Here is a 25,606-nt window from a genome sequence, read left to right as displayed (position 1 = left end):
TATCAGTACAGGCTACTTCTGTCTGCATATGAAGGAATTAGGGACAATGGTCAGGTAGAAGACAGCAGGAAGATTAAAGATGGGAGAATGGCATTAAGGGCTGAAAGTTCAAATACTGGGTTGGCCAACATGTTCTTTTGATTTTTTTTTTTTTTTTCTGTAAGATGGGAAAATGTGAACAAAGTTTTTGGCCAACCCAGTGCATTTTTGTGTCAGCTTAAAGAAAATCACACAACATAAGTGTGTGGTTTAATATAAAAGTTTTATTCAGGGACCTTGCTGAGGACTGTAACCTGGGAGACAGCTCAATAGCTCTGAGAGAACTTTTCCGAAAAGACAGTGGAAAAACCATCTTCTATATCGATTTTTGGCTGGAAATACATGCACTCAAGCATACATCTCAGTAAGAGATTACTGCACAGTCATAAAGAACAGACTATGAATGTATATATATGTATATATATAAATGAATGTGTGTGTGCATATATATATATATATATATATACACGAATGTACATGAATGTCGCCCTGAACATCACAGGGATAGTTTGCTTCAAATAAAACTAATTCATATCTATACCTGAAAAAGAAAATGATGGTTTCTAGATCAAAACGTTACCATATTTAATCGTAGTTCTTTTTAAAGTCTCTGTTTATTTCTCTGGCTCTCTGATGTCTTTAGTGGTATGCAGGATCTTTAGTTGCAGCACGTGGGGGTCTAGTCCCCTGACCAGCGATGGAACCCAGGCCTCCTGCATTGGGAGCACAAATTTTTGGCCGCTGGACCACCAGGGAAGCCCCTTTATATTAGTTCTTGAAAAAAAAACAATTTTTTAAAATCTCCTCCCTGTACTCTCACACAAGATTTTTTTATGCTCATCTTTCAGTAAGCTGCTTCTGTTGTTATTAACATACTCTCAATTCAACTCTTCCCAATCCTTTTTTTCCCTGAAGACTTACACTCTATCTGAGGTGAGACACTTTTAAATTTAACATTTTAAATACCAGAATTGTAATTTATATAATAAAGAGATATTTTTTTTTAAAGCCCAATATAAATACTAGAAGAGTTTATATAAACTGCATGCTAAAAATCAAAAATGCTCCTCTTCCTTGAGGGACAGCAGGAATTCTGCTATTATTAGTCATACATCTTAGCTAAAGCATATGTGCATATCTACTTATAGGATACAATATTAGAAACATTTTTAGTGAATCAAAATTGAAGGTGTGTTAAGTTTTAAATAAAAATCAAAATATAGTATTTTGCATTAATTTTACTAAGCAAAATACTTGTTGTTGGCTTGTTTGCATAAAATACAATAGCAAATCCTGTAAACCATTAGATTATTTTTATCAGTTTATCCATCCAATGTTTTATGTTTAATACAAAGTTTGAAAGACTTGAAATACTCCACTAAGCAAGCAAATTGTGATTACTCCTTCATAATTACCATGCAACTTTATTGCCATGCATTGTTATAATTATATTTTAAATTCCCCCCATTTATATGAGAGACCATAATGTCTTCTGGCACATTGCAATCTGTGACTTATAACTGCATCTCACTTCCACAAAGGCCTTTTCTCCATTTAGCCTCTATTTTAACTACTGTTAAAAGAGACTAAACAAAATTAATTGGCATCGTAATACTGCAGTAAGGAAATTGTAGATAATATATTTCTCAGCTACTGAAATCATTTCATTATTCAGAGGATTCGTGCTTGGCCTCTGAGATCTATTCCTCCTTCCTTAAGGAGTCAGTAATCATCACATCTGCTGCTGCTGAGTCGCTTCAGTCGTGTCTGACTCTGTGCGACCCCATAGACGGCAGCCCACCAGGCTCCCCCGTCCCTGGGATTCTCCAGGCAAGAACACTGGAGTGGGTTGCCATTTCCTTCTCCAATGCATGAAAGTGAAAAGTGAAAGTGAAGTCACTGAGCCGTGTCTGACTCTTAGCGACCCCATGGACTGCAGCCCTCCAGGCTCCTCCGTCCATGGGATTTTCCAGGCAAGAGTACTGGAGTGGGGTGCCATTGCCTTCTCCACATCATCATATCAGTGGTTCTCAAACTTCAGTGTATACAGAAATCACCTTGGGATCTGGTGCAAACACAGATTTTAATTCAGCGTATCTGGGAAAGGGCCCCTGACAGTGCATCACTAACAGGCCCCCGTGCTCTGATACCATTGCTGCTGGTCCTTGGCCCACACTTTGAATAGCAGCACTGTCGAGCATCTTGTAAATCTATGTGCAAGGTGCTGTTAACAACTTTCTCATACCCACACAGACTTCACTCAGACCTCTATTCGAATCACTTCCCACCGTCAAGCCTGGAAATCGTTACTGTTCAAAAACTTAACACAAACAGAAACTGTTACCAAACTCAGTTTTGGCTGTTTGTTGCTATAAAGCCAATACTTGAGAAGCAAGTGTTCCTTTGAAAGGTAAGGTTAGTTTATTCAGCAAGCTGGCACCTGGGGAGAAGGTAGACTCATGTCCAAAAACCAGCTCCCGGGATTCAGCTCAACCATGAAAGTTTTCTGTTTTTGTTTTTTGATACTTATTCATGTATCTGTTTGGCTGCACCAGGTCATAGTTGTGGCATGCAGGGTCTTGCTTGCGGCTCGCAAACTCCTTGTTGGAGCACGTGGGAGCTAGATCCTGACCAGGGATTGCACCTGGGCCCCCTCCATTAGGAGTTCGGGATCTTACCATTGGACCACCAGGGAAGTCCCATGAAAAATTTTAAAGAAATTAAAAGTTAATCTCTGTTAATCATTTGGGGGAGGGGTCAAAGTCTTTGTTATCTTTCACTGTGCACAGGCGGTTTTCTGATTGGTTAGTGATGAGATAATAGGGTGGTATCCAGGAATTTTGTGCCCAGTCTGAAGTTACCATCCTCCACCTGCATGGGGGCCTTGGTTCCTACAGAAGAACTGGAGATATGTTTTCTTCTATATTGCTTATGGTGGAACTAGGACCCTGCCCCAGGACGGATGTTCTGCTGTTTCTTGGCTGTTCCTCCCTTGTCTTCATATCCCTCTCCACCTTCTCTGATTAGCAACTGTTTGGACCTGTCCTTTGGATCTCAGGGAAGGTCAAGGAGATGGAATGCAACCTATGTCCTACAAACAAGAAATAGGGGACAGGAAAAGGATTTGTATCCAGTAGGGCCCCACACGGTCCCACTCAGTTTCAAAATGTCATTCAACCTGTGAAAAAATTTGCCAAGTAAGCCTTAGGTAATTACACTGTGAAATGACATGGCTTCCAGAAGAATATGACATTTGAACTACATTTTGAAGGTTGCTTCATAATTTGCCAGGCAAGTAGAGGGGCCAAGGTAGGGGGAGCCAGGAAAGGAAATTTCAGGCAGGAGAAAAAAGCATTTATAGGTGAGGGATCTGTAAACCCCTGGGGGAAGGGAGGAGGCTGATGAAAGGTAAGATTAAGGACACAGATTCTTATCTTCTAGTTGAGGAGTTTGGATATTCATATTACAGGTGTTTAGAAATCACATGAGGACTAGAAGATTATATCAATCTGATTAATATAATTTACTAATGTTTTCTCTGCCACTGTCAATAAAATAGTCCCTTGGGAAACAGAATGACACGCTTACAATTCAAAGATAATATTATGGATATTCCATCTTATTTTAATGACACTTTTGAACATTTGTTTCTGGGGTTTTATTTCTTTAATTCATTTAGTAAATCATTGTAGCCCTATCTTCTTTTCCATAAAAATCTGCTTCAAATTACTGAAATGACAGCAGATGTTTCAGCTTAGCAATGTCAATAAATACAAGTAGGTCATTGTCAGCATCCACCGCCTAACACTCTATGAAGATTGTTGAATATCAGGGTGGCTAAGACTTCAAGACTCTAAGATACTGTAAAACATCATTTGCAAAGATATCTCTGTTAGGGCTTCCCTTCTAACTCAGTCGGTAAAGAATCTGCCTGCAATGCAGGAGACCTGGGTTCGACTCCTAGGTTGGGAAGATTCTCTGGAGAAGGAAATGGCAACCCACTCCAGCCAGTATTCTTACCTGGAGAATCCCATGGACAGAGGAGCCTGGCAGGCTACAGTCCATGAGGTCACAGAGAGTCAGACACGACTTAGTAACTAAACCACCACTGCCTCTGCTGAAAGCTAAGAAAGTCTCACTCTGTGACTTTTTAAACTTCCCTTAGTGTTAAACTATTTTTTTTTTTTTTGAAAGTTCTCTTTTCAATAATGGTAAACTTAAAGATAGGTTGAAAATCCAGAATCTTCTAGTCTGTCTACCTTTGGTCCTTGTCTAGCTAGATTATTGTTGTGTATATGTTAATTACTCAGTGTCATCTGACTCGTTGCAACCCCATGGACGCATGGAGCCCAGCAGGCTCCTCTGTCCATGGGATTCTCCAGGCAAGAACACTCGAGTGGGTTGCCAGTTGCTTCTCTAGGGGACCTTCCCCAGTTCAGTTCAGTTCAGTTCAGCCACTCAGTCATGTCCGACTCTGCGACCCCATGAATCGCAGCACGCCAGGCCTCTCTGTCCATCACCAACTCCCAGAGTTCACTCAAACTCACGTCCATCGAGTCGGTGATGCCATCCAGCCATCTCATCCTCTGTCGTCCCCTTTTCCTCCTGCCCCCAACCCCCAGCCAGGAATCAAACCTGGGTCTCCTGCATTGCAGGCAAATTCTTTACCACTGTGCCACTTACACTTCCAAGTTATTGTTATCTGGTACTGTATGTTTCAAGGATACATCTGCAGAATTGTTAATGCTAGTGAGTAAAAGAAATCTTAAGGTTAATTGTGCATTTAGGTTTTTCTTTTCCTGCAGTGCTGCTCCCCAATACCTTACCTTCCCAAGCTTCACCAATAAAAGGGACTTTTAAATGTACACACACACACACACACACGAGCTTCCCTGGTAGATCAGTGGTAAAGAATCCACATGGCAATGCAGGAGATGCAGGTTCAATCCCAGGTCAGGACGATCTCCTGGAGAAGGAAACAGTATCCTTACCTGGGAGATCCCATGGTCAGAGGATCCTGGCAGGCTCCAGGCCATGGGGTCGCAAAAGAGGCAGTCACGGCTTAGTGACTAAGCAACAACACACACATATATAGTAGGAGAGGAAAATAATTTTGTCTCTGCCCCTTTGAGATCTTGACTGAGACAACCCCTGTACTAAAAGGCAACTTAACAAGAGAAAAACAAATAGAAGTTTAATAATATGTATGCTTCCTCTATACATGGCAGATACTAAAAAACTGAGTATATCAGTCAGCAGTGCCACATGGTAAAAGGCAAGGATACAGAGAAGAGCAAAGAATTAGTACCACATATGGGAGATCACAAACTGGGCAACATCCCAGGCAGCAGAGAGGCAGGAGCTCCTAGGAGCTGCACCAAATGAAAACTGGAATGCATTCTAGCAAAAAGTGGATGGGTTCTGGACAAGTCACTTTCTTTAAAGGGAAGGCATCAGTCTACCTGAGAGGTGACCTCTGAGTGTTGACCAAGTCATTTCTGATTGACTGGTTTCCGATTCCACTTCTCAGAGAGGCTGAAACTGTACTAAAGTCTGTTCAGTGACAAGGGGTTTAGCATAAGTGACTCCATTTGGGGCTTGTTGTCTTGTTTTTAACACCATCATAATCAGAAGGGGTTGGGTCTTGTCTTCTTACTCTTCCTCTAAGGCAAGTGCACATTCTGCTGAAACTGATTATTTTTTCAACAATATTTGTTATATTCTTTGATGGTCTGCCAGTAGTTTTTTGAAGCCCAGTTAGTTAGAACAGCCGCCAACAGAGTTGAAACTAAAAGGGGGCCAAATATCTCTCCAGAAGCAAAAAGACTTCAAAAGATATGCATTACAAAGCACTACTGTGACTCACATAATCACTTATTTTAAAGGGGATTTGCTAATGTAAAATTGGTTTCTTATCTTCCCAGCCCCTAGTGAGCCTTTACTGTGCAAATTCGCTGATGGAGGACAAAAGAAGCGACAGAATCAAAGTAAATACACCCAGAATGGAAGGCCTTGGCCCAGGGAAGGAGAGGTGAGTCCTGACTGACCTTTGCTCAGAAACGTGGCCACAGACATCCCTCAGAAGGCTGGCAAGACAGACAAGCGGGGCCATGAGGAAACCAGGTCCCACAGAAAACCAGATGGCTTCAGAGGGGGCAAACGAGCAGACCTGTATCGATTCTATCAGAACATGGTTAGTTGAGAAGGAGAATAGGACTTCCAGACTGAGCCTAGTTCTGCACTGTCGTTAAATCCTCTTTCAGCAAATGTGAAACCAATAGATATCAGTAGCTCCTGAAAGACTTAGCCACAGAGAATTGGTCCATTTGTGTCCGAGTTATAAAATAAGCGAATGATTACTTAAGAAAATACTTCCAGTGATATCAACAGTGAGAGTTACATATTTGTGTTTGAAGGAAAACAAAGTTGGATTTATTTCATTCTACCATTAAGATGTTCTAGTTTTATTTATACGTGTACTTAGAGCATGCCCAAATGCTCATACATGTGTTGATCTGTTTTTTATATGTACACATCAACATAAAATGTGACATTTTCTGCCAGTCAAGGAGAAAGAAAAGCTGGTACACACAGGGTTCTACTTTTTCACAACAAGGAGAAAAGCATTTAACAGTTAATTACCCATCTAGTCTCCTAACACAAAACAGGAGAAAAGCAAGCTTATGGCTCCAGTGCCACTTGGGGATGATTCCCTTTGGTTATTTTTGTTATAAGAAGACAAGGAAAATGTGTCTGGGCTTCTAAGAGGTCTTTTTATTCTTTGTGAAATAGAATGGAGTTGTTTGAATGCCTTGAATAAATGCCGTTTTATACCAAGCCCATCGTTTCAACAGAAGAGCTTTATTTAGTATTTCTATTCAAAGCATCTACTTCATCCATTTAGGCGGCATCCTACTTGGTGCAGCATTTTGCACTCTCAATCCTGAGATTACAGTTATAAGGAAAGAGAAGAGGCTGAGTTTTTTACTCAGCGAAACCTTTAGCCACTTTTGTTTCTGAAACTGTAGTCTGTTTTGACTATTTCCATGTAGATCTCAAAACCCCTGGTAAAGGAGATAGCTGTGCTCAGATACTATGTGATCTGTCATTCATTACCTTAAAAAGAGAATGGCCATGGAGCACCTGAAGCTAGAAGAGGGGTTTCAGTATTTTAATTTTAGAAAGACAGTCTATGCTGCGTCAAGACAGAAGAGGTGGGGTGTGACCATGTGCTTTCCGTGGGTAGCCCCGCGGCTCCCAGAAGACAGCTGAACTATGACAGCATTTTTTCACCTTGGTCCCGTGTCAATCACCCGTGGTCTCGAAGGACTCATTTGATCTTTCAAAATTTACTGGAGTCAAACGCTTGCTGATTAGAGATTTCTGGATCACAGACCATAACCCCAAAGCATCAATTCTTAACTAGATAACTTAGCACCGATGACTGGAATTACAGGTCCTGTATTATTGCATCCACTGAACAGATGGCAGTTGTGGCAGGACTCCTCACTTGAGTCTACATTTCTTAGAAACCAAACCAATAAACGTAAAAGAACTATAAACTTAGAGAACCCTCTCTGCTACTCTGTACAGAATCCAGGGCTCTGGGCTTAGACATGACAGAGACCACATGTTATTGCCAGGGAACCATTGTGGGGTCAAGTTTAGGATCCAGAGCACTTGTAATTTAGATGTAAGTTTTAAAGGTATAGTCCTAATATTCATTTTCTAAAGTTGTTTTTTAAGAGCTACAGGTCTTTTTGTTGAATGTGAGAACCAAGGGACCATCATAAATATATCCGTGATGAATAGAAGCATATTCCAAGTATGTAGAGACATTCAGATGCAAGAAATCAGAAAAAAAAAACGGCATGAACTAAAAGTACACTTATCAGATATTTTGGTTTTGAGATAAGTGTTTTAATTTTTACACCATGACCATGGTCTTAGAAGTAGATACACCAAAAATATTGGATTACTTTGCCCATTATTATGTTAATATGTTTTTTCTTATATTTCCCCTTTGCATTGTACTTGCTAGAGTAAAATGCGTGTGTATGTAAGTATGGTGTGTAAGGTATGACACCATACAAGTTAATCCTATGTAAACAATATTTAATCATTTCTTAGAAAGCCATCCATTCTAATTATTGTATGTCATTGTTTCTAAGACACACATTGTTGTTGTTGCTTTTCCATATTTCAAACCTGCTGAAAGCTCTTATTATACCTTATTATAGTATTACAAAACAGTTTGCGTTTGCTCCTGTTAGTCTCCTGGGGGCACTACCTACATTCTCTGCTTTAGGTCTTTGACCACATAGATTGTATCAATTGAAACTCTAACCAAAGCAAGGATGTGGGTCAGATTCTTGGGAGAGAATTTTTCTATTTGCTTCCTTCCCTCATCCAGATTGAGACGTGCATCTTCCCTTGAAGTCCATTTCTGGTGGGCAGTTTTGCTTCTCATTTGTCTTGTAGTCCTTGTAGTCTCCAGCTTTATAAGGAGGTCATTTGGGGTGTTTGTTTCTGCTTGTTTGTGTTATTGTGTAAAATAATGGTTGTCTTGGAATCCACCAGCAAAGAGAGAGAACCCAGGGAGACGTGGGTTCAATCCTGGGTTGGGAAGACCCCCTGGAGAAGGGAATGGATACCCACTCCAGTGTTCTTGCCTGGAGAAGTCCATGGACAGAGGAGCAGAGTCAGACAGAACTGAACAACGAACATTAACACTGCTGCTGCTGCTGCTAAGTCACTTCAGTCGTGTCCGACTCTGTGCGACCCCACAGACGGCAGCCCACCAGGCTCCTCCGTCCCTGGGATTCTCCAGGCAAGAACACTGGAATGGGTTGCCATTTCCTTCTCCAATGCATGAAAGTGAAAAGTGAAAGTGAAGTCGCTCAGTCGTGTCAGACTCTTAGCAACCCCATGGGCTATAGTCTACCAGGCTCCTCCATTAATGGGATTTTCCAGGCAAGAGTCCTGGAGTGGGGTGCCACTGCCTAGATAAAATTAAAAAATTATAATGTAGGTTCTGATGCTTCAGACCCTGAGATCATAGTGCAAATTGAGGCTGCTGTTTACTTGTCCTGTCTGTAAAGTAAGGTAAAAAATGACAGTACGAGAAGGATTTCTGAGCCAGTGCTTCAAACACAAAACCGGTGGATTGCAAGGAACTTCAAAGTACCTTAAACATGACAACTGATAGGCTAATTGAACTTTTCATTTATGATGTAAAGCTGTTTTACTCTGGGTGGCATTTTGGTAACGGTTATTTTAGCATAGTTTGATGAAATGCTAACACTGAACCCATCATACACGTTAATTAATGTAAATTAGCCAGGTTTCGAAATATAGGTGCATGCTGGTGGACCTATTTTTGCATAAGTGAAACACACTGAAATATTTGAAAGTTATTAACTAACCTCTCAAGTGACACCCAGAGCTGGAGCAGAAGGGTCAGGGGTGGGACTGTGAGCCTTCTCTTTCCAAGGGCTCAAGCAGTCTTACCATTTTCTAGAAGCGACTTCATTTTATTTATCTGTGGCTGCACTGGGTCTTTGCTGCTGCACGCGGGCTTTCTCTAGTTGGAATGCGTGGGCTTCTTGTGGTGGCTGCTCTTGGTGCAGAGCACGGGCTCCAGAGGGAGGGCTCAGGAGTGGTGGCGTGCAGTCCTAGTTGACCTGTAGCATGTGGGATCTTCCTGGACCAAGGGTTGAACCCCTGTCCCCTCCATTGGCAGGCAGACTCTTAACTACTGGACCAAAAGGACCACCATCACAAATAGGTGATCAGTGATCTTTGATATGATTACTGTGATTGTTTTGGGGCGCCTTGAACTGTGCCCACATAAGACAGTAAACTCAATCCACAAATATGTGTGTTCACGCTGATCCACTGACCAGCCATTCCTCTGTCTGTGTCCTCTCCCGGGGCCTCCCTGTTCCCTTAGACACAGCAACACTGAAATAAGGCCAATTAATGGCCTCTACATGTTCAGGCATCCCATGTCCCTCACTTTAAATCAAAAGCTGGAAAAAAAATTAAGCTTAATGAGGAAGGCATATTTAAAGCCCAGATAGGTGGAAAGTTAGACCTCTTGTGCCAAACAGTTAGCCAAGTAGTGACCACAAAGGAAAAATTCTTGAAGGAAATTATAGCGCTACTTCAGTGAACACATGGATGATGAAACACAAAAAGCAAACCGTCTTACTGCTCACATGCAGAAAGTTTTAGTGGTCTGGATAGAAGACCAAGCCAGACACATCATTCCCTTAGGCCAACACCTAATCCAAGAGCCAGGCCCTAACTCTCCTCCATTCTAGGAAGACCGAGAGAGGTGAGGAAGCCGCAGAAGAGAAGTCTGAAGTAAGCATAGTCTCGTTCATGATGCTAGTTTAAAAAGAAAAAAGAAGAAGCTGTCTCTCGCAAAGACAATTCATGAAGATTGCTACACTAAACAACAGATTTTCAGTGTAGACGCAACAGTCTGCTATTGGAAGAGGCTGCCATCTAGGACTTTTCATAGCTGGAGAAGAGAAGACAGTTCCTGGATTCAAAGGACAGGCTGACTCTCTTGTTAGGGCCTAATGTAGCTGGTAACATGGAGTTGAAGCCAAAGTATCCAAGACTGGATACTACAGACACGATGGAGACATACAGACATATTCCCTCCTCTCTGGGAACCTAAGATCGTAAAGTAGGAGATTCAAAGTCGAATCGAATATCATTTAGTGTTTCAGAAATAAAATCACTCACTGTAACTGGCTTCATACTTATAAACAGGTTAAGAAAAGCAAAGCCAAATAACAACAAAAACAAACAAACAAAACAACACAACAAAAACAGTAGTCGCTAGAGTATCCACTCACATTTGTCTTGTTACTAACCATTAACTGTTCATTTTATTGACTGATTATCTTTCAGGGTAAGTAGCTGAGCAATCGATTTGTATGCATTGAAATCCCCTATTTCTCCCAAAAGTTGGAAAGCTCTACCCCATCACCTGTCTAGTGGAGGCATCCATGTCCTTGGGTGCTGGGTGGCTCAGAGGGAATAAAGTTAAGACAAGTAACTGAAGCTTTGGAGTGTTATTTAACAAATTTTCAGTCCTTCTGTAACGTACCCATTTAAAATAACAATTCTTCCTAAATTTTAAGGAATCATGTGTGTCAACATCTGTGATATGCTCAGAATTGTTTGCTTTTGATCATAATTTACCGGGCATACTACTTGAGTGACTAAAGGGCCAAGCTCTGGCCCTCTCAAGCTGAGTGACGTCTCTGTTCCCTCATCAGTAGAAAGAGATTGGTTGACAGCACACCCTTGGTGAATGGGAGGATTAAATGAGGTGTTGAAGGTACGGTAGTGGGCACAGTGTCTGGCAACATGTACTTACTCAAGTATTAGCTACTATTACAACTACCATACTACCATCACACACACAGCTCAGGGCTGTTTAACCTGAAAGCCAGCCTCACTATGCATTTCACATGACTTGACTGTGTCAATAATTTCCAGTTTTATGCTACATCTCTTTATTTTCCGAATGTTATTGTTAATGATGTAACATGTTTGAAAGAAAATCTACTGTTCATATCATTTTCCAGCTGAATTTTTGACTTAAAAATCTATCATAAAACAAGTAGAAATTAATTTTACTTTGACCAATATTGTTAATGTTTCATAAGATCATATTCACAATCATTATTTGCATTCACAAATTATTTAGCTCTGAAGTGTTACCTGGTTTTCAAATTTCTAGCCAATTTTCTCTTGAAGTTCATGTAATCCAAAAAGCCAGCAGCTGGCAAGGGGAGGGGACTTGGATGGAGAAGATGAAAGAAAAATGCAAAAGTAAAAGAAAAGCATGAACCCTTGCTAGATACCAAGGGGAAGACTGAGCTACTGAGAACTGATGGATTATATGGTTGGTGTTTTTAAAGGGAAAGAGGATAAATTACTAACCGACCTATTCTGCCAAATAATGGCAGTTATGAATGTGTTCATGCCACCTCTGTGGTTATGAAGAGTACATGCTCAAGTACTTTCTAGTATCTTTCAAAACTATTATCTTCAAAAGAAGAAGCATTCTGATACCACAGTTGGCAACTTTCTGGACTTAACAAAGAATTAGGGGACTTCCCTGGTGGTCTAGTGGCTAAACCGTCAAGCTCCCAGTGCAGGGGGTCCAGGTTTGATCCCTGAGAACTAGATCCCATATGTCACAGCTAAGACCTAGTGCAGCCAAATACATAAATATTTAATTTGAAAAAATGAAGAATTAGGAAGCAGGAATTTTCTTGCATATTCTACAGGCTTCATAGTGCTAAATGTAAATAATCTTTAGGTTTCTATACCCTAATCTATTTCAAGGATGAGGTTACCAAATTCTTCTGTGTAAGGAATTTTTAGAGTCCTTATAAGTAGTGGTATTAACTTACAAAATTTCCTTTTGTTTAGTGAAACACTCAGACTCATGAAATAATCAACGGAGAAAGATACAATTTGTGGGCTCCAAATGTGTATATTTATCCCATTTACTAAAATTTATTTGCTACCCAGCATTGGTATTCCCAGTGCTTTCATGATCATTTTTTTTTAATTTATTTTATCTGTTTGATTGCACTGGGTCTCAGCCATTGCATGTATGATCATTGATCTTTGTTGCAGCATGCAGGAATCTTGAACTGTGACATTTGAACTTTTCGCTGCAGCACGTGGGATCTCACTCCCTGAAAAGGGATCAAACCCAGACTGCCTGTACTGGGAGCACTGAGTCTAAGTAACTGGACCACTAGGGAAGCCCCCTTTCTTAGTCATTTGAATATATGCAGAACAACAAAACGTCTGAGTCACCAAATATGCGCTCCCAGCGGAGGCTGAACACGTGACACTTTGCCTTCTTGTTTCAGTTCTTATACTATTAAATAGTGTCCTTATCTAGGGCTACATTTTTTTTTTTTAACTTTTAAGTTTGTATTGGGGTATAGCCAATTAACAATGTTGTGATAGTTTCAGGTGGACAGCAAAAGGTCTCAGCCATACATATACGTGTATCAATTCTCCCCCAAACTCCCCTCCCATCCAGGCTAGCAAATAACATTGAATGGAGTTCCATGTGCTATACAGTAGGTCCTTGTTGGTTATCCATTTTATATATAGCAGTGTGTATATATTCATTCGAAACTCCCTAACTATCCCTTCCCTCCCTCATCCTTCCCCTCAAAATCATAAGTTTGTTCTCTAAGTCTGTCTCTGTTTAGTAAGTTCATTTGTATAGATTTTTTAGATTCCACATAGAAGGGATGTCATATGATATTTCTCCTTCTCTGACTTGCTCCACTTGGTATGGTAACCTCTAAGTCCATCCATGTTGCTGCCAATGGCGTTATTTCATTCTTTTTAATGACTGAGTAACAGTCCATTGTGTATATGTACCGTATCTTCTCTATCCCTTCCTCTGCCAATGGACATTTAGGTTGCTTCTCCGTCTTGGCTAATGTTGACAGTGCTGCAGTGAACATCGGGTGCGTGTATCCTTTCAGATCATGCTTTTCTCCTGATATATACTCAGAAGCGAGATTGCAGGGTCATCTAGTAGCTCTATTTTTGGTTTTTTAGGGAAACTTCATACTGTTTTCCATAGTGGCTGTACCAATTGACATTCCCACCAACAGTGTAGAAGGGTTCCCTTCTCCCCACACCCTGTCTAGCATTTATTGTTTGGGGGCTTTTTGATGATAGCCATTTTGACTCGTGTGAAGTGATATCTCACTGTAGTTTTGATGTGCATTTCTCTAATAATTAGAAATGTTGATCTTTTCATGTGTCTCTTTCCCATCTGTGTGTCTTCTATGGAGAAATGTTTATTCGGGTCTTCTCCCCATTTTTTGAGTGGGTTGTTTGTTTTGATGCTATTGAGCATCATGAGCTGTCTGTAAATTTTGGAGACTAATGTCTGTCTGTCATATTACTGGCAAATATTTTCTCTCAATCTTTTTGTTTTATTTATTGTTTATTTTGCACTGCAAAAGCTTTTGTATTTATTTATTTTAACTGGAGGCTATTTACATTACAATGTTGTAGTGGTTTTTGCCATACAGTGACATGAATCAGCCATGGGTGTACTTGTGTTCCCTATCCTGAACCCACCTCCCACCTCCCTCCCCATCCCATCCCTCAGGGTTGTCCCAGTGCACCATCTTTGAATGCCCTGTTTCATGCATTGAACTTGGACTGGTGATCTATTTCACATACAGTAATATACATGTTCAGAGAAGGCAATGGCAACCCACTCCAGTACTCTTGCCTGTCAAATCCCATGGTCGGAGGAGCCTGAAAGGCTGCAGTCCATGGGGTCGCTAGGAGTTGGACACGACTGAGTGACTTCACTTTCACTTTTCACTTTGATGAATTGGAGAAGGAAATGGCAACCTACTCCAGTGTTCTTGCCTGGAGAATCCCAGGGACAGGGGAGCCTGGTGGGCTGCCGTCTATGGGGTCGCACAGAGTCGGACACGACTGAAGCGACTTAGCAGCAGTAGCAGCAGCAGCAATATACATGTTTCAATGCTCCCATTTATTTTTGCTTCCATTATTCTGGAAAATGGGTCAAAAAAGATATTACTGCAATTTATGTCAGAGAGTGTTCTACCTTTGTTTTCCTCTAAGATTTTTATAGTGTTCAATCTCGTTTAGGCCTTTAATCCATTTTGAGCTGATTTTTGTATATGGTGTAAAGAATGGTCTAATTTCATTTTTCACATGGAATTGTCCAGTATTCCCAGCACCATTTGTTGAAGAGACAGTCTTCCCAACATTGTGTAATCTTTCCTGGTTTTTCATAATTTAATTGATGATAGGTGCATGGATTTATTTCTGGGTTTCTATCCTATTTCGTTGATCTGATTTCAATTTTTGTTCAAGTACAATACTCTTTTGATGTCTATAGATTTGTAGTATAGTCTGAAGTCAAGGAGCCTGATTCCTCCAGCTCTGCCTTTCTTTCTCAAGATTGTTTTGGGTATTTGGGGGTTCTTGTGTCTCCATACAAATTTTAAGATTAATGTTTTAGTTCTGTAGGGGGAGCCTGGTGGGCTGCCGTCTATGGGGTTGCACAGAGTCGGACATAACTGAAGCGACTTAGCAGCAGCAGCAGAAGCAGAGATTGTGTTGAATCTGTACTTTGCATTGGGTAGTATAGTCATTTTGACGATATTGATTCTTCCAATCCATGAACATGGTCTGTCTTTTCATCAGTTTCTGTCTTCTTTGATTTCTTTCACCAGTGTCTTACAGTTTTCACAGTACAAGTGTTTGTCTCCTTTCGTAGGTTTATTCAGAGGTATTTTATTGTTGTTGATATGATGGTAAGCAGAATTTTCCCTTGAATTTCTTTTTCTGATCTTTCATTGTTAGTGTATAGAAATGCAACAGATTTCTGTGTATTAATTTTGTAACCTGCAACTTTATCAAACCAAATGATGAGCTCTAATAGTTTTCTGGCAGTGTCTTTAGGATCTTCTGTGTATAGTATTATGTCATCTGCAAACAGTGACAGTTTAACTTCTTTTTCACTTTGGATTCCCTTTACTTCTTTTTTTTCTCTCGTTGCCATAGCTAGGACTTTCAAAACTATGTTGAATAAAAGTGGTGAGAGTGGACATCCTTGTCTCGTTCCTGATCTTAGAGGAGGTGCCTTCAGCTTTTCACCACTGAGCGTGATATTAGCTGTGCCTTCAGCTTTTCACCACTGAGCGTGATATTAGCTGTGCCTTCAGCTTTTCACCACTGAGCGTGATGTTAGCTGTGCCTTCAGCTTTTCACCACTGAGCGTGATATTAGCTGTGCCTTCAGCTTTTCACCACTGAGCGTGATATTAGCTGTGCCTTCAGCTTTTCACCACTGAGCGTGATATTAGCTGTGCCTTCAGCTTTTCACCACTGAGCGTGATATTAGCTGTGCCTTCAGCTTTTCACCACTGAGCGTCATATTAGCTGTGCCTTCAGCTTTTCACCACTGAGCGTGATATTAGCTGTGCCTTCAGCTTTTCACCACTGAGCGTGATATTAGCTGTGCCTTCAGCTTTTCACCACTGAGCGTCATATTAGCTGTAAGTTTGTCGTATACGGCCTTTATTAAGTTGAGGTACGTTCTCTCTGTGCTAGGGCTACATTTTTGCTTGTTCATGCTTTTTATTGGTGTTTTCCATTTTTTAAGTGGCCCTAAATTGTAGTTTTGAAGTGCTGTCTGGTGTTTCTAAGTGAAAGAATCCATCACGTGACTTATGGAGAAAATATGGAAAAATGAAGGTAGGCTTCATTGAGTGAAGCACTTAGAGTGCTGTTGCCCATGAGCTCAATGTTAATGAATAAACAATATATATTAAGCATGGTGTCTTTAGACAGATATAAAACAAGATTTCTTATTGATGAGTTGGTGAAAATATTGTGACCAGACCTGACCCTGTATTTCCTCTGAGAGCAGTGACTCAGACTCAGTTTCACTAATTCAGTGTTCATGGTGACTTCATAGAATATAATTACTTCAAATAACAAGAATCCATTCTATCTTGTTTTATGTTCACTGTTGTTAAGTGGGATCCAGTCTCCTGGTTAAGTTTTTGTCTCTCGCATTCATGTAAAAAGCAATTTGCTTGGATGGGAAAATTAACTGCTACCAGTGTATGAGTCAACTGTCTTTATTTGAAGAGCTGTGTTACAGTCTGTCATCAATTTTTATGGATTTAAAGACATTAGTTCTTACTCTGGAGAAGGCAATGGCAGCCCACTCCAGTACTCTTGCCTGGAAAATCCCATGAATGGAGGAGCCTGGTAGGCTGCAGTCCATGGGGTTGTGAAGAGTTGGACACAACTGAGTGACTTCCCTTTCACTTTTCACTTTCATGCATTGGGAAAGGAAATGGCAACCCACTCCAGTGTTCTTGCCTGGAGAATCCCAGGGACGGGGGAGCCTGGTGGGCTGCCATCTATGGGGTCGCACAGAGTCGGACACGACTGAAGCGACTTAGCAGCAGCAGCAGCAGCAGCAGTTCTTACTCTACTCAACAAATATGTATAAAACTTTCTAAGGTATTTGGGGAAAGTTCCAATCCTATGTTCATTAATTTATTGAGTCTATGAGTGACTAGTAGACTTGGAATTATTTGATAAAGATCCTTAAACATTTGACCCAATGTAGAGATTCACATTCTTGCTATCTTCCCTAGCAAGAAAAATCTGATACATTGAATTATTTCTACTATCGTTTGTATCATTATTATCTACTCACCTATTTGCATATGATAAGAAGGGCATGTTATTCTGTAGGAACCAAATTCAGTCACATTCATATGGCCAGTGTTGATGCTGAAGGTCACATAGATGTCTGTGGAAGTAACAGCAAACATGCTCCACAAAATCTGGAGAAAAGAGGCAATCCTTCTAGCCACCATTCATAGGGAGCCCTCACTACAGAACATTTTGTTGAGTTTCTTGAAAGCATTTGGTTGTCACTAGGCATCACCAATGTTACTGTAAAGCACTTGCCTGGAGACATTCCTAGCAGTGAGGAAGACAAGGCAGAACTCACATACGTGCCCCCCGGCCTTTAGTCGGATCCTTTATGACCAGTGCATCCTGCTTAGAAACTATTTGATCAATCACCAGTCCTTCACATTAACTCACTATTGATCAGAGGCATGTTAGTACATCTTTTGTTACCTGAATGTTATTGGGCAGAGATGCTTCAGTATTTGCTTACATAACATCATTGGCCACAGGTGTTGCTTTCTTTCTTTCTTTATTTTTTTTTTGTTTTCTAAATGTTGAGCTTTATTTATTTTTTTTAATTAATTTTTTGTTTTCTTAATTTTAAAATCTTTAATTCTTACACGCATTCCCAAACATGAACCCCGCTCCCACCTCCCTCCCCATAACATCTCTGTGGGTCATCCCCATGCACCAGCCCCAAGCATGCTGTAACCTGCGTCAGACATAGACTGGCGATTCAATTCTTACATGATAGTATACATGTTAGAATGCCATTCTCCCAAATCATCCCACCCTCTCCCTCTCCCTCTGAGTCCAAAAGTCCGCTATACACATCTGTGTCTTTTTTCATGTCTTGCATACAGGGTCGTCATTGCCATCTTTCTAAATTCCATATATATGTGTTAGTATACTGTATTGGTGTTTTTCTTTCTGGCTTACTTCACTCTGTATAATCGGCTCCAGTTTCATCCATCTCATCAGAACTGATTCAAATGAATTCTTTTTAACGGCTGAGTAATACTCCATTGTGTATATGTACCACAGCTTTCTTATCCATTCATCTGCTGATGGACATCTAGGTTGTTTCCATGTCCTGGCTATTATAAACAGTGCTGCGATGAACATTGGGGTACATGTGTCTCTTTCAATTCTGGTTTCCTCGGTGTGTATGCCCAGCAGTGGGATTGCTGGGTCATAAGGGAGTTCTATTTGCAATTTTTTAAGGAATCTCCACACTGTTCTCCATAGTGGCTGTACTAGTTTGCATTCCCACCAACAGTGTAGGAGGGTTCCCTTTTCTCCACACCCTCTCCAGCATTTATTGCTTGCAGATTTTTGGATCGCAGCCATTCTGACTGGTGTGAAGTGGTACCTCATTGTGGTTTTGATTTGCATTTCTCTGATAATGAGTGTTGTTGAGCATCTTTTCATGTGTTTGTTAGCCATCCGTATGTCTTCTTTGGAGAAATGTCTATTTAGTTCTTTGGCCCATTTTTTGATTGGGTCGTTTATTTTTCTGGAATTGAGCTGCATAAGTTGCTTGTATATTTTTGAGATTAGTTGTTTGTCAGTTGCTTCATTTGCTATTATTTTCTCCCATTCAGAAGGCTGTCTTTTCACCTTGCTTATATTTTCCTTTGTTGTGCAGAAGCTTTTAATTTTAATTAGATCCCATTTGTTTATTTTTGCTTTTATTTCCAGAATTCTGGGAGGTGGATCATAGAGGATCCTGCTGTGATTTATGTCTGAGAGTGTTTTGCCTATGTTCTCCTCTAGGAGTTTTATAGTTTCTGGTCTTACATTTAGACCTTTAATCCATTTTGAGTTTATTTTCGTGTGCGGTGTTAGAAAGTGATCTAGTTTCATTCTTTTACAAGTGGTTGACCAGTTTTCCCAGCACCACTTGTTAAAGAGATTGTCTTTATTCCATTGTATATTCTTGCCTCCTTTGTCGAAGATAAGGTGTCCATAAGTGTTTGGATTTATCTCTGGGCTTTCTATTTTGTTCCATTGATCTATATTTCTGTCTTTGTGCCAGTACCATACTGTCTTGATGACTGTGGCTTTGTAGTAGAGCCTGAAGTCAGGCAAGTTGATTCCTCCAGTTCCATTCTTCTTTCTCAAGATTGCTTTGGCAATTCGAGGTTTTTTGTATTTCCATACAAATCTTGAAATTATTTGTTCTAGTTCTGTGAAAAATATTGCTGGTAGCTTGATAGGGATTGCATTGAATTTGTAAATTGCTTTGGGTAGTGTACTCATTTTCACTATATTGATTCTTCCGATCCATGAACATGGTATATTTCTCCATCTATTAGTGTCCTCTTTGATTTCTTTCATCAGTGTTTTATAGTTTTCTATATATAGGTCTTTAGTTTCTTTAGGTAGATATATTCCTAAGTATTTTATTCTTTTCGTTGCAATGGTGAATGGAATTGTTTCCTTAATGTCTTTTTCTACTTTCTCATTATTAGTGTATAGGAATGCAAGGGATTTCTGTGTGTTGATTTTATATCCTGCAACTTTACTATATTCATTGATGAGCTCTAGTAATTTTCTGGTGGAGTCTTTAGGGTTTTCCACGTAGAGGATCATGTCATCTGCAAACAGTGAGAGTTTTACTTCTTCTTTTCCAATTTGGATTCCTTTTATTTCTTTTTCGGCTCTGATTGCTGTGGCCAAAACTTCCAGAACTATGTTGAATAGTAGCGGTGAAAGTGGACACCCTTGTCTTGTTCCTGACTTTAGGGGAAATGCTTTCAATTTTTCACCATTGAGGATAATGTTTGCTGTGGGTTTGTCATATATAGCTTTTATTATGTTGAGGTATGTTCCTTCTATTCCAGCTTTCTGGAGAGTTTTTATCATAAATGGATGTTGAATTTTGTCAAAGGCCTTCTCTGCATCTGTTGAGATAATCATATGGTTTTTATTTTTCATTTTGTTAATGTGGTGAATTACATTGATTGATTTGCGGATATTGAAGAATCCTTGCATCCCTGGGATAAAGCCCACTTGGTCATGGTGTATGATCTTTTTAATGTGTTGTTGGATTCTGATTGCTAGAATTTTGTTGAGGATTTTTGCATCTATGTTCATCAGTAATATTGGCCTGTAGTTTCTATTTTGTGACATCTTTGTCAGGTTTTGGTATTAGGGTGATGTGGCCTCATAGAATGAGTTTGGAAGTTTACCTTCCTCTGCAATGTTCTGGAAGAGTTTGAGTAGGATAGGTGTTAGCTCTTCTCGAAATTTTTGGTAGAATTCAGCTGTGAAGCCATCTGGACCTGGGCTTTTGTTTGCTGGAAGATTTCTGATTACAGTTTCAATTTCCATGCTTGTGATGGGTCTGTTAAGATTTTCTATTTCTTCCTGGTTCAGTTTTGGAAAATTGTACTTTTCTAAGAATTTGTCCATTTCTTACACATTGTCCATTTTATTGGCATACAACTGCTGATAGTAGTCTCTTATGATCCTTTGTATTTCTGTGTTGTCTGTTGTGATCTCTCCATTTTCATTTCTAATTTTATTGATTTGATTTTTCTCCCTTTGTTTCTTGATGAGTCTGGCTAATGATTTGTCAATTTTATTTATCCTTTCAAAGAACCAGCTTTTGGCTTTGTTGATTTTTGCTATGGTCTCTTTTGTTTCTTTTGCATTTATTTCTGCCCTAATTTTTAAGATTTCTTTCCTTCTACTAACTCTGGGGTTCTCCAATTCTTCCTTTTCTAGTTGCTTTAGTTGTAGAGTTAGGTTATTTATTTGACTTTTTTCTTGTTTCTTGAGGTATGCCTGCATTGCTATGAACTTTCCTCTTAGCACTGCTTTTATAGTGTCCCACAGGTTTGGGGTTGTTGTGTTTTCATTTTCATTAGTTTCTATGCATATTTTGATTTCTTCTGTGATTTGTTGGTTATTCAGAAGTGTGTTGTTCAACCTCCATATGTTGGAATTTTTAGTAGTTTTTCTCCTGTAATTGAGATCTAATCTTAACACATTATGGTCAGAAAAGATGCTTGGAATGATTTCGATTTTTTTGAATTTATCAAGTTTAGATTTATGGCCCAGGATGTGATCTATCCTGGAGAAGGTTCCATGAGCACTTGAAAAAAAGGTGAAATTCATTGTTTTGGGGTGAAATGTCCTATAGATATCAAATAAAAAAGAGTCAAAATATAATGAATAACGCAATAAATGAGATCAGAAACACTCTGGAGGCAACAAATAGTAGAATAACGGAGGCAGAAGATAGGATTAGTGAAATAGAAGATAGAATGGTAGAAATAAATGAATCAGAGAGGAAACAAGAAAAACGAGGAATTAAAAGAAATGAGGACAATCTCAGAGACCTCCAGGACAATATGAAACGCTCCAACATTTGAATTATAGGAGTCCCAGAAGAAGAAGACAGAAAGAAAGATCATGAGAAAATCCTTGAGGAGATAATAGTTGAAAACTTCCCTAAAATGGGGAAGGGAATAATCACCCAAGTCCAAGAAACACAGAGAGTCCCAAATAGGATAAACCCAAGGCGAAACACCCCAAGACACATATTAATCAAATTAACAAAGATCAAACACAAAGAACAAATATTAAAAGCAGCAAAGGAAAAACAACAAATAACACACAAGGGGATTCCCATAAGGATAACAGCTGATCTTTCAATAGAAACTCTTCAGGCCAGGAGGGAATGGCAAGACATACTTAAAGTGATGAAAGAAAATAACCTACAGCCCAGATTACTGTACCCAGCAAGGATCTCATTCAAATACGAAGGAGAAATCAAAAGCTTTACAGACAAGCAAAAGCTGAGAGAATTCAGCACCACCAAACCAGCTCTCCAACAAATGCTAAAGGATATTCTCTAGACAGGAAACACGAAAAGGGTGTATAAACCCAAACCCAAAACAATAAAGTAAATGGCAACGGGATCATACTTATCAATAATTACCTTAAACGTAAATGGGTTGAACGCCCCAACCAAAAGGCAAAGACTGGCCGAATGGATACAAAAACAAGACCCCTCTATATGCTGCTTACAAGAGACCCACCTCAAAACAAGGGACACATACAGACTGAAAGTGACGGGCTGGAAAAAGATACTCCACGCAAATAGAGACCAAAAGAAAGCAGGAGTGGCAATACTCATATCCAATAAAATAGACTTTAAAACAAAGGCTGTGAAAAGAGACAAAGAAGGCCACTACATAATGATCAAAGGATCAATCCAAGAAGAAGATATAACAATTATAAATATATATGCACCCAATATAGGAGCACCGCAATATGTAAGACAAATGCTAACAAGTATGAAAGGGGAAATCAACAATAACACAATAATAGTGGGAGACTTTAATACCCCACTCACACCTATGGACAGATCAACTAAACAGAAAATTAACAAAGAAACGCAAACGTTGAATGATACATTAGATCAGTTAGACCTAATTGATATCTATAGGACATTTCACCCCAAAACAATGAATTTCACCTTTTTTTCAAGTGCTTGTAGGTGTTGCTTTCTTTAAAAATTCCCTGGTCAATGATGTGTTAAGTATAAGAAGAACCTGACAACAGGCCCGGGAGTTCACCATTTCTGTTAGCTTTCAAGCCATATTGACCTCCATTTTATTTCGCAATACTGAACATCAGAAAATTTGTTTCAGAGATATTGAATTAAAGTCCTGCCCCGTTGAGCTATTAGAAGTAATACGTTGAAGAGAAACTGAAGTACAGTTACCTATGAAATAGTATATCTAAAGAATTATTTGAAAAACTTAGTCATAATTTCATGTAAAATTCAGGTTATATTCAGCTGTATTCTATGAAAGTAGAAACATCCGCTATATAATTCACTATTGTTTCCATTGGCTATATCACAGTGCATGACAGTTATTTGTCCAATTCTTTTCTTTAATGAGACCTTGGGGGAATACTTAAGATGTATCTGTCAACATACCTAGGTTCTGCAAATAGTCCTTTTAACTTTGAAGTAAAGAGAATTTTTACATATATGATCTTGAAAAGAGAAACTCTCTCATGTTAGGAGACATGACAGCGCTTGGAGTTAAGTGTGATAACCAGCCCACCAGATGTAGTTTTTGTTTTGTTTTGTTTTGTTTTTTGCATTTCATGTGTTTTGCCTGCAATTTGGAGAGCAGACTCAAGGTGAACGGCCCTTCTAACCTCAAAAGAGTTCTTCCCATTGACACACAAACTTGAATTCTCAGTCACTCAGTGTGAAAGTTTTCTTAGTTAAGTGTCCTTATTTTAAAGCTGCCAGGTCTAATATTTACTAACCTATGATCACTAAAGGTAAAAGGCAAACCTTGTAAATTCCTGTGATAGTGTAAGTTTGGATAAAATATGATTGATGACGAGCTCTAGCCCTCTGCCTCCTCTCTACTCCAAGCAAGAAGCTAGAAAAACTCAGTTGTATTCTTGGGGAGGAGGAGTGGGGGGATTAGGAGGGGCTCAAGGCTGAGAAGATTACATCAAGCATTTACAGGGAGAAAGGCTGATGGTCGATCACCACGTCTCCTGTGGACCCTTGATGCAGTCCCCGTGGATGAGGGCAGCTATGTGGGGTAGCAGTCAACTGGGGGACTTCTTGAATGGTTGGCACTGTCTTGGCAGCTCACTGGTCACAAGATGCAGAGTGGTTCCCATCAATATTTTTTTTAATTTATTTAACTTTTGGCTGTGCTGGCCTTCATTGTTGTGCAGGCTTTGTCTAGTGTGGAGACCAGGATCTACTGTAATTGCAGTTCATGGGCTTCTAATTGCTGCGGCTTCACTTGTTGCAGACATGGGTTTTAGGGCCTGTGGACTCAGTAGTTGTGAAGCATGGGCCTGCAGCATGTGGAATCTTCCCAGACCAGGGATCAAACTCATGCCCGATGCTTTGGCAGGCAGATTCTTAACCACTGGACCACCAGGGAAGTCCCCTATCAATATGTAAGCTGACGCTTACAACTTCCATGTGACATCAAGCCATATCTGGGATCTGGAAGGATACAGATCATCTAGCTAGATATCCGAGACTTCCACCTGTCTAGCTGCATGGGCTGACCCTGGAAGCAACCTCAACATCTTATACTTTTTACCTGATTTGCCTGTGTGGGGTTTAATAGTATGTACGCTGCAACACTGACTCTAAAACAACAATCAATTAAAGACAAAATACTATTTTAAATACCACTGAAAAAGAGGAGAAACTTGCCAAACTCTTAAATGCCATTAAGTATCCTGTTAGCCTCAATTTCACAGATGTTAAAAAGTAAAGCAAAACTATGTCCTGAAATCTATGAAGATCAGTCATTTAGACTGAGATGAAAACAGAAGCACTTACATAAAATATGGCAATGTTCTCTCATCTCTTTTATAATTATCAATCAAGGCTCCATTTAAATTTGTTTTTAATGACAAACTCAGACTAGATTTCCCCAGACTTTGAGACCTTTAGCTACATGATGCTGTGCAGGTGGCGCTGGTGGTAAAGAATCTGCCTGCCAGTGCAGGAGACAGTAGAGACGCAGGTTCGATCCCTGGGTCAGGAAGATCCCCTGGAGGAGGACATGGCCACCCACTCCAGTAGTCTTGCCTGGAGAACCCCATGGACAGGGGAGTCTGGCAGGCTATAGTCCATGGGGTCGCAAAGAGTCAGAAACGACAGAAGTGACTTAGGGTGCACCCACGCACATAATGCTGATACCTGTTATCCTGCTTCCCTTTCAACAATGCTTTTTGTGTGTGTGCAGTCATAGATTTTTGCAGCCTTCCAGTCTTTATTCTGTCTGCCTCTTTTTTATCTTGTCCTTTTCTATTGCTGGATAGGGGACAACATCTCTATCTGATATGAATGTTATAGCAAAAGCGGGAAAGAAGAAATATCGTAATGGCAAAGTGCATAAGCAGCAGCATAACTCCCCATGATGGTCCTTTTTTGAACACAAGGAGGCAGATCTTCTCTATTCTCTGTATATATATATATATATATATTTTTTTTTTTTTTTTTCTTGTAAGTGAACGTCTCCTGGATTTCATTGAATTGATTCCTGACACACCTCTGGAGATTTCAAGATGACTTTTAACAGTCTCCTATTCTCTGTTTCCTGGATAAGGAAGGGCCTCAGGTCCCTCTTGGATTCCCGCTGATATTATGGTTCAAGTGCACTAGCTACCCTGTTGCATCAGGAAGCTCTCTCAGTGACCCCAATAATCACTTTTCTTCTTTCTATCGCTGCTAATCAATCAAGGGCTGAGATACTGTCTTTAGAAGTTTGATTGAGCTC

General features: G+C 39.9%; 1 protein-coding gene across 1 annotated transcript in view; it reads left to right on the top strand.

The window, feature by feature from the left end:
• RBMS3 (RNA binding motif single stranded interacting protein 3) overlaps positions 1-25,606 on the top strand; it is a 620,879-nt gene that overhangs the window by 478,216 nt on the left and 117,057 nt on the right. The window contains exon 7 of the mRNA XM_052644461.1: positions 5,964-6,070. Coding sequence (XP_052500421.1) covers positions 5,964-6,070 — 107 coding nt within the window. The remainder of the gene's footprint in view (positions 1-5,963; positions 6,071-25,606) is intronic.

The sequence above is a fragment of the Budorcas taxicolor genome, chromosome 1, assembly GCF_023091745.1.
Source record: "Budorcas taxicolor isolate Tak-1 chromosome 1, Takin1.1, whole genome shotgun sequence".
Taxonomy (NCBI): domain Eukaryota; kingdom Metazoa; phylum Chordata; class Mammalia; order Artiodactyla; family Bovidae; genus Budorcas; species Budorcas taxicolor.
Note: the sequence above shows the minus strand (reverse complement) of the source record. Positions and strands in the feature narration are given on the sequence as shown.